At 37.0% G+C, this 10,287-nt stretch overlaps 1 protein-coding gene across 1 annotated transcript in view; it reads right to left on the bottom strand.

Moving 5' to 3' along the window:
* The window catches only part of LOC132697682 (protein kinase C, brain isozyme), a 52,365-nt gene that overhangs the window by 5,637 nt on the left and 36,441 nt on the right, over window positions 1-10,287 (bottom strand). The window contains exons 5-12 of the mRNA XM_060663234.1: window positions 4,726-4,854; window positions 4,512-4,668; window positions 4,227-4,455; window positions 3,890-4,021; window positions 1,952-2,125; window positions 1,808-1,899; window positions 1,364-1,754; window positions 1,169-1,309 (exon numbers count right to left, since the gene is read on the bottom strand). Of these exons, the coding sequence (XP_060519217.1) occupies window positions 1,169-1,309; window positions 1,364-1,754; window positions 1,808-1,899; window positions 1,952-2,125; window positions 3,890-4,021; window positions 4,227-4,455; window positions 4,512-4,668; window positions 4,726-4,854 (1,445 nt within the window). The remainder of the gene's footprint in view (window positions 1-1,168; window positions 1,310-1,363; window positions 1,755-1,807; window positions 1,900-1,951; window positions 2,126-3,889; window positions 4,022-4,226; window positions 4,456-4,511; window positions 4,669-4,725; window positions 4,855-10,287) is intronic.

The raw sequence follows: 10,287 nt of genomic DNA, 5'->3' as shown, positions 1-10,287 counted from the left end.
CATTCTCGAACGAACTAATGAAGAGTAATTTTATTTCTGGAAGAAACGACCTATTTGCTGAAGACGCAGCAGCACAACACAGTCATCGTCAAACACATGATTAGCCATGGCAGCATGAAGAAGATAACCTAAACAACCAGCAGATGATGTTCTGAGCAGAATGACGACAAAATAATAAACCAGTTGAAACTCGCATGAAAGAACACAGGAATAATGTATAACAATGTTCTTGACAGCACACCGAGCCTTTCATCAGAATCAAAAATAATTCATTCAGGGAGCAGCGCTGGTTGAAGAGGAAATTCAAAGAAGATGCTTTTAAGAATCCATCAGTCGGAGTAGAAATGCCATGGCTAGTAGTTAGAGGCAACAAGGAGCACCAACAAAGACGTCACTCATTCACTCATCAGCAAACAGCAAGGAGCACCAACAAAGACGTCACTCATTCACTCATCAGCAAACAGCAGTCACTCAAAATAAAGACAACGAAGGTTCAAAGAAATAATTTTTTCCTATAAAATCATTATGCCACCAAAACGATTAATCCGATTGGTTTTTGAAATAATTAAGGCACTACTGACGAAGGACATAACACTATCAGACAGGACAAACAAATGAAGAACGTATCATGGATTTACTTGAACGTTGTGATCATAATTTGTTATCAAGTAACCAACACTTCTTTCAATAAGTGGATGGACTACACTTGAGCCAATCATCTGGAACCAATAGAGCAACTGCCATATTGAGACGTAGAGACCCGACACTGCAATACCTTTATGTCCCTTTAACTCATTCTCGAATGAACAAATGAAGAGTAATTTTATTTCTGGATGAAACAATGTCCTAATTGCTGAAGACGCAGCAGCACAACACAGTCATCGTCAAACAAATGATTAGCCACCGCAGCATGAAGAAGATAACCTAAACATCCAGCAGATGATATTTTGAGCAGAATGACGACAAAAACTGCGCATATAATAATAAACCAGTTGAAACTCGCATGAAAGAACACAAGAATAATGTATAACAATGTTCTTGACAGCACACCGACACCTTAGGTCAGAATCAAGAGGAAATTCAAAGATGACGCCTTCACGATTCCATCAGTTGGGGTAGACAGTCTATGGTTAGTAGTTAGAGGTAACAAGGAGCACCAACGACTTACGATCTTCGGCTTGAAGGGCGGCTGAATTTCTCGATTTTCGATCTTCTCCCAGTCGATCCTCCTGAAGAACGCGTGTCCCCTCACGTCTTCCTCGCCCCGGTTGCCGCACCCGAGCCGTTTGTTGGGATTCTTCGTCAGAAACTGAAACAATGCGTTTAGAGCTTTTCGAATCGTCCTGGTCCCGCTCCGACGCACTCCTTTGCACACGTCTTTCGCTTCCTTGGACAAGCCCTTCGGGTAGCTTACGTTGTGGTCCGTTATGGCGGCGAATAGTTCTTCTTCGTCTTCGCCGTCGAACGGTGGCTGACCGACCAACATTTCGTAGAGCAGAACTCCGTAGGCCCACCAGTCCACCGACTTACCGTAAGGCTGATAGAGTATTATCTCGGGCGCGATATAATCGGGAGTTCCGCAAAACGTTTTGGTCGTTTTGTCGCCCGAGATGCCCTCCTTGCACATCCCGAAGTCGGCGATTTTGATGTGGCCGTCTTGGTCCAACAAGACGTTGTCCAGCTTCAGATCCCTGTAAACGATTCCCCTGCTGTGCAGGAAGAACAGACCTATGGCGATTTCCGACGAATAGAACCTGGAAAACATCGCGTGTAGCCGTTAAAAGATGAGCCGAATATATTAACTAACACGGCGACCGGTTCTTTGAATTTGCCGCACTGTTGTATCTGAAACATGAGGTCGCCACCGTTTACGTATTCCATAACGAAGTACAAACGGTCCTGCAATAGAACGCTCGATTATTGAGTGGCGGATCATGCAGGACCCGCGTACCATCGTTTGAAAGCAAGAGTGCAATTGGACTAGGAAGGGTGGCTTGTTCGAAAGCGCCAACACCCGTTTTTCGACCATGGTGCATTCTACGTCGTCGTCCTGGATTATAATGTCCTTTTTAAGGATTTTTATCGCGTACAGTTCGTCGGTACCTTTGCGTTCCGCTAGCATAACCTAAAATAACATTTATTCTACGCTGGGATCTCGACGCATGACTATTATATGTTTGTTACAGGCTAGATTTACCCCAAATGAGATAATTGCTTTTAGTTAAATACCTAAATTTAATCCAGCAATATTAATTAACATAATTTTAAGATTCTATATTCTATATTCCAGCTCACGTCTCGTCCTTCTAAACACAAATGGTGCATGCGCCAGTAAAATTTAAAAAAAATACAATTATGTTTATAAATCACTTTATAAACATACTAACTAACAAAACTACCTTAAATTCAGTTAGCTGTTCGTCCTAATAAATAATAATTAAATACATTTAAATTAATTTACTTAAATTTAATTCTTGTCTCAGCTACAATGTCAACAAACGCAATTAAGGTTAGAACTTTCAAAGTCGAAGCGCTCTCGCGTAAAGTAAAGGAAAACAATGTTGTTGTCATGCTGCGTTGGATCGACGCACTTGATTTGTCATTTTTCCCCAATAAAAATCATCTTTCATACACATGGATGCTTTTCCTCTACCAATGTGTTTTTTTTTGGTTTTTTCAATATTAAAAGAACAAGCTCGTTTTGTGGATTTGAATATATTGGGTAAAACGAAATTAAACAACCCCGATAACAATCTGGTAAGCTCGTTATACCATTTATTATCTTGAAATTTCATCTTTTGTTCCCTATCAAGTGGTCCCTTGTGGCGCGGCATGACGTAACTGGGTACTTAGGGTGGTTCTGCTTCCTTTCAGGCCTTTTATGTCCGGGAGTTATAAATGGCCTTATCAAAATAACAAGCACTAGTTTGTTCGGAAAACCATTTTCTTTTGTCGATACCTCCAAGAAGGCCGCCCAAGGTGAAAGGTGAAGTTCGCATCTCGACGACCTTTGAAACTAAGGACCAGAACATCAATGTTCATGGTTGTTTAATTTTTTTTTGACATTTTAAGCAGAATCATTTTCTGCTCTGACTTGATTCCACAAATGCTCTATGGGATTACACATGCAATGACATGGAGGAAGACATACTGTGTTTTAATTGCATACGAATTTAGGACTTCCAAAAGTTGCGCTTTTTTGTAACTTTATCCAAAATAAATATCATTTGTCATTGAGAATATTTTTTTAAAAATTGTTTAGAAACCAATTTTTAAAAAGTTCGGCACTTGTATTCTCATGATAATCCAAGCCGGAATCCCTAATATTTGTCTTAAATTTGTCTTCTGACCCGGCATGTATTATGATGATGCGCTTTCTTTGATTTGAAAGTGCTATCGTCAGACTAATTGATTTAATTAGTTGTGTGATCCCATTACTATTTGCCTTTTGTCTATTTTGCGATATTTAAATCCCATGTTATAAGCAATTCTATATTTTATTGGTTTAATCTTCTTCTAGCTTCTTTTTCAGTATATCCAAAGACAATATATTTTCCTTTTTATTAGGTCCTGGTCACTATTGACTTTTCTTTGATTCCCCACTATTAATAATATCCCTTATCAACAATATTGGCGTGTTCGTCAGTAGGCAGACTTCGTCTAGACATTTTTCACAACCTGTTTTGCTCGTAAAATAACTTTTTCGAAACGCACAGTAAAAACGATTATTCAACACTGCCACAAACGGTCAACACTCAACAAATATATCAGAAAGAAGGGAATATACGTGGCCCATCCCTGCCTTGTCACTCCAGTAAGAATAAATGTTTTGTTAATGGTTTTACCCGATAACAATAGGTAAGCGCAATATAGAGCTTTTTTACCTCACCTTTCCAAAGGAACCCTTGCCCAGAACCATTAGGAAGTTGAAGTCGCTGGCTCGTATTATGTCTTTCTTGCCCATGTTATGCGGCACGTCTTTATCCGATGTTATCGATGGTTTTTTCGTTATAGACGTTTTCTAAAAAGTCGAGAATTTATTCGCCATGCCATGATAAGTGTCTATTGTGAAGATTGTTTGAGGACCTAGTTTAACACTTACACACGCCTGGAGGGTAAGCAAAAGGCGTTGGTAGAATGTCCTTCAAAAAGACTTGCAACTGACACTCAAGTAAGAAGATGATGAGTGCAGAACAGAATAAGATAGACTCTAGCTCTAAACTTACCCGCATTTGAGTTTTGATCGTAGCCAAATCCACCCCCTCTTCAGGCACAGGGACGTTATAAAATTCACCTTCCTCTTGGGTTAACAGTTTGAACCAACCGTCAGCGGGGGCCTTCAGTATTTCCGATATACCGAATGACAACGAGCCCATGAAATCGTTACGGGATGTCCTGTCCCAGTCCCACACCTCTATTAGTAACCTGCGGTCTTTGTCTTCAGCCTTGAGGTCGCTGCAGACGGTAACGATACGTCAATGGTGTGAAAGAATGCGCGCTGAAACACTCACAACGTGATGGTTTCGTTCCAGACGGGATTCAGGCACGCCTTGATCGTTTTGGTTTTCTTTTTCACCGTGTCCGTATCACCAGGTATCAGTTTGGTTTTTACGTACGGATCGCTCAGTCCGTTCGGGTCCATCGGGATCAGGTTCCTGCCCTGTCGAACTACAATTTAACACGTAGGTTAGAGACACAGTTGCGCAGCATTTTGCAGCAAACGACCTTCGATGGTGAGTTTGTTGCCCGAACAGTTGATTCTGAGCTGTATTCTACCCCTACGTTCGGTGTGGTCGCACCCGCACAAGTTTGGCACGCTTTCTTCGCATCTTTTGTGTACGTTCATGTCACATGCTGTAAGTTGAATGAGGAGCGTTATGGAAAATTAGTCGCTACTAATACTACTTTTGCCAGATGAAGTTCAATTTTTTCCCTATCTCTAAGAAAGCGCACTTAAAACCGCATTCCAATTTCTTTATCGTAACCTAAAATTTGAATAAATGAACTTACAACTTAAAAAAAAGTTTTAGGAAGCATTTCCACTATAGACTATTGTATTTGTATATAAGTAATCTTTATCACTTTCATTGTTTCTTTTTTGCAATACCAAGGGCACCAATGTTACGTACACAGTTTGATTGAAGTTCCACCTTTGACATGTTGAAAAATATTTTTTGAAAAGTAGTTTGACTATACAAATTTTAACGTTATTTGTACCTACATGCCGTTTCATATCAATCAGCCGGTTTTTATAGTTTTTTTTTATTAATTTTTGATTATTTAAAAAATTCTTTGTATTTTCTTCGATGCTATTTTTTTTGTTACTATTTACAAATCTTCTGGGCGTCGGTTATTTATAAATCAAACTTGCTGTTGGATTCTTCAGAGCGTAACTGAAACTGGCATTCTACTCTGTACTTGCCGGTATGAGTTACTACGGCTTCGATGATGTTTCGACTCGATTTTTTGAAAACTGCTTAGCTAACAGATATCAGGGAGTTACCCTTGGCAATGTAAGTTCTGAATTTCTCCCTGTCTCATCAGGTGTACCGCAAGGTTCCGTCCTTGGACCTATATTATTCTTAATTTATATTTCTGATATTTATACATCCATTGAATATTTGAATTTCGATCCTAAATTATTTGATATTGCTTCAATTTATTTCAAACTTCAAACTTATTTCTATATTCTTCTAGGCATAATCTTCAAATGAATGCTAAAACATGCCGTGTAATGTTCTTTTTTCCTAAACCTAATATTAAACAAGAATATGTATTTTTCCTATCATTCCTTACATTTATCCGCCCTCAAGGGTCTCGTCGGTACATTTGAACTACCAAAACTAACCACGCCGCCGGTATTTTTGACGACGGAATAATGTAATTGCCTGCAACGAGATTTGTGCTGGGTGGGTGATAAATTTTTAAGGGCCAATTGGATACCACAAGGATGTAATCGTTATGGCCGACACCTGAACCGGAAGCGACTGGCACCGCGCCAACGTCATTATGTCGGAAACGGATGGATTCACAGGATAAGTCGGGAAACTCAGGAGTTCGTGTGTCTAGCAAATTACAATTATGCGATGTGTTCAAAAAAGAACTACAAGATGAAAAATATAAGAGTGTTATAGAAATAGTAAAGCGGAATTCGTACCAAATCTAGCGAGCTTCAACAAAATCGACAAAAGTATTTCGGTCATGGATGAAAAACTTTCACAGTACATTTTGTTGATAATAAATAGATAGTTATAGTTTTTGTACAAAGTGTTTTTGTATTTATTTTGTGTTTTTTCTTTAAACTTAATAATAATTCTTCCAAAAATTGAACTGGGGTGGCTTTTACTTGATAAAAATCCATTTATCAAAATAAATAAAAACTAAAAGTTCAGATTTTTACGAAATTATATATTTTTACACGACAATTGTCATGTATTGTCATTGTCAATTGTCAGCGAAGCCAGCAGAACCTCCTGATTCTAATAAAAGTTTATTCTAGACATTATTTTAATGGAGCTTGGACCAGCGGACAGCATTCCTTTAACAATAGAAAAATGCCATGAAATACCTTGCATACCTTTCAATGAGGGATAATACCGAAAATGCGGAAGGAAAAATAATTACTACACTTGTACAGCATTGAAAGCGGAGATGTATTACTAAGAGGGATATTATCAGGAGAGAATGATGTTTTCGAAGATTACTTTGAAGAAATGATTAAAAACATTCCTATTTGGATCGATTGTATTTTACACAAAACACAATTTGAAGAAAACACGTAACAGAAACAACGCTGTAATGGATTCGATCCCGTCTTTCTTGAGAAAATTATTATTCTCAACGTGTAAAAAAAAAAAAATAGTCGAAATGTGTTAAAATATAAAAATGTGGGAAAGTACTTCCAAAAACTATGGTTCATCTGACTGCTGGAAGATATATAGCCTTTAAGTTGTCAACCCTGTTTAATGACCCCCGTCATTGCAAATCTGCATTTTACTACTCTCTCCGAGAGTCAAATAGTGAAATTAGCAAAAGCTACTAGTTCCCAAAGCTTTCATAACCACAGTTGTTGGACCCACTGTGCCTAGAGTGTATGCCCAGGAATCTAAAAGGAAGAAATAAAATTTTCAAATAAACTGTCTTGATATGGCGCAGTCATGATTAATATAAAAAACATATAAATTTAATTGCAGTAGTCCGGTGACAATTAGAAGAGTGCCTATGTCATTAATAGAACCGTTACAACAATCTTTAAATGTGTAGAGCAAAAAATAATTGAAAAAGTTGAAGGACCTTTTGACTGGCTGAATGCTGAGAGGGGAAATCTTCGAGAAAAGTAGTTTGTGGTTTGCTGCATCCAGAGCGTGTGCCCGGTAATCTAAAAGGAAGAAGAGCACGACGAACGACGCTTAACGCAACACACATGTAGCTAAAGAATAAAACTCTTAAATAAACTTTATTTTCTTAGTTAATTGTTGATTCTGCATCTGCAATGGAATGAAGCACAGGGATGAATATTTCCGCAAAAACACAAAAATCGACAATGGCATCAAAGTCGAGGGCTCATTTTTACGGTTCGTTTTACGACGTCGCCTCGCGAATGAGTATTTTCACCGCCACAGTGCAACGAGACCTTTAACCTCTTTATTCGTGACCCGCCCTTTTAGATAGATAACGCGGGTCAGAAATATTTCCAACAACGAAACTCACGAGAACGTCCTCTATTTTCGAACAAGGCCATATTTTTTAACTCCAAAAACTGTGCTTTTGATCAACACAAAATCCGTTTGTAAATTAATCTAAAATTAATTTCTAGGGAGTGTCCGAAACTCAAATCTAATACGTGCAAATGTCACTTTTTGTATATGTGAAAATGAAATGATTAATTGTATTGGAAGACTGGTCGAACGCCCTTGCAGTTGTGACCTAGCGACCTAAAGAATGCGTTTAGGTTGTAATGACGTTCGCCTATGAAATAAAAGAAGAAGAGGAAACATAACCTTGTAGGAAATAGTACGTTGAAACCTCCGATAAATTTTAAGTTACGTTCTAGGGAGTGTCCTAACTTAAATGTAATACGTGCAAATTTCACTTTGTATATGTGACAATAAAATGATTAATAATTAATACGAATAAAATAGAAGAGGAAACATAACCTTGTAGTAAATAGAAAGTTAGGACCTTCGATAAATCTGAAATTACGTTCTAGCGAGTGTCCTAACTTAAATGTGATATGTGGAAGGATTGAGTATCACTTTAGAAGTAGGTAACTGTTGCTGCTAGCTAACAGAGGAGAATCTGCAATCTGCAATCTGCAATATTTCAGCATTATCGGGCGTTAGGTTCAGGAAATGCGCAATTGGCGGCTGCCAGTCTGTCGAATAAACAAAATTACTCTTTGACGGTCTGTTTATCGATCGGCGTGCGTACGAAAAATTATCGTTTGACACGAAATCGTTGTTCGATAAATTTTACAACGGCTTTTATAAACCGATCGGTGCTGCTGCTTACGGGTCGTATATTATTACCAACCGCGCGGCGTTGCCAATTTTAGTTTTCAATTAAAATGACCCCCCCCCCATGATATGGCCGAGTCGATCGGAAAGATAAACCGCCCTTTTTTTCTATAATTGAAATGAACGGAAATTACTAAACGTCAGTTTCCATGGCTGCTTTCAGCGCCCCCTCCCAATCGCCCAACTGTGGTTGTGCACGTCCATTGTTAGTCCTTGTTTAAGGAATGACGACAACGGTCGTTGGTTTAGTGGTAAGGGCATAAAAAAAGACACAAAAAGAGAGCTGTTAAATCGAATGGAAACAGAATAACGTTTATACGCAACCTGTAGCGCACAGTGCTTTAGGACAGTTGACACATTATGTATAATCGTATACGATTATGTATATTCGTATAAAATTCACTATCGAAATTGAACAGGATAATTGTAGTAATTTTTTAAACAAATTAGATTTTTCCATTTACTATAAACCTTCACACACGGACACAGTCATACATAACAGCTCAAATCACAAAATGGCTGCATTTCACTCTTTTATACACAGACTTCTTAATACGCCACTCTCAACAGAAAATTACAACAAAGAACTTAATATCATTAAATAAACTGCACTTGTTGCTATAATCCGTCGTAATCGTAGTTTCCTACTTTTTGTGGCTGTATGTAAAATATTAAAATAGCTTTCAGACCTAACAATGCAATAGGAAATTATTTAAAAACCAATAAAACGAAATGACCAAAATCTTAAAAATCAGGTGTCTAAGATTGAAATGCGGATCTTGTCCTAAAATTTATATTGGACAAACACGCAGATCCTTCAAGAAACGCATAAACGAACATAGAAGAACGTTTAAAAACAATAGTCTAGATTCTAATTATGTTACACACTTAAACACAGAAAAACACATTTTTGACGACAATTTTGATATTTTACATACAACCACAAAAAGTAGAAAATTAAATTTATTGGAGATTAACAAAATGAAACATTCAAATGTATTGCTTAATGATCAATTACATTTAAATACCTCTCCATTAATAAACTTAAATTCTCACAACAACATTAATTAAGGTTTTATTGTCATTTTTCGGTACATATAGTAGCAGGTAGTTTGTAAATATCACATTTGATAAAGACACGGTATTGTCATGTGAATATATATAATTTCGTGAAAATCTGAACTTTTAGTTCTTATTTATTTTGCTAGATTTTTTTTATTGTTTCTTTTTTGCAGTGAGAACACAGAGGGGTATAGTAAAGAATACTTTATATTTTCATATCAACCAGTTCATTATTTTTATTTATTAGTCGAAAACAGTTGAAATGAACATCATTTTTTTACAGACACCGCCAGGTAATCATGTAATTATTTTTTTGATAAGTTGTACATACCTTTGCCCGGTTACACCCCCATCCAACATAATTTTTAATATTCTTAATTCTTAAAATTCGAAGCAAAATTCAGATTTTTTTATTAAAACCTGTATCCTCAAATATTATGATAGAAGTTTTCAACACAAATCACAAAAAAGGGTTTAATACAAGGAAGTTACAGAAAATTCAGCATTTATCGTAAAAAAAAACACCGCATTGACAGCATTAAGTAAACATACAAAAAAAAAGTTTGGCCCTTTTTTATTGTTTTGAAGATTTTTTTTTTGGTTTTAATCTGTTATCTATATAAATATTTATTTTGTTGTTTTTTGCTTTTTTTTAATTTGAGAATTTTCGTTTTTATTTCAAGTTTATACAGTTGTTGTTTATTTGATT

Source organism: Cylas formicarius, unplaced genomic scaffold, assembly GCF_029955315.1.
Source record: "Cylas formicarius isolate icCylForm1 unplaced genomic scaffold, icCylForm1.1 PGA_scaffold_2__14_contigs__length_35257938, whole genome shotgun sequence".
Taxonomy (NCBI): domain Eukaryota; kingdom Metazoa; phylum Arthropoda; class Insecta; order Coleoptera; family Brentidae; genus Cylas; species Cylas formicarius.
This window is presented reverse-complemented; position numbering and strand designations above follow the sequence as displayed.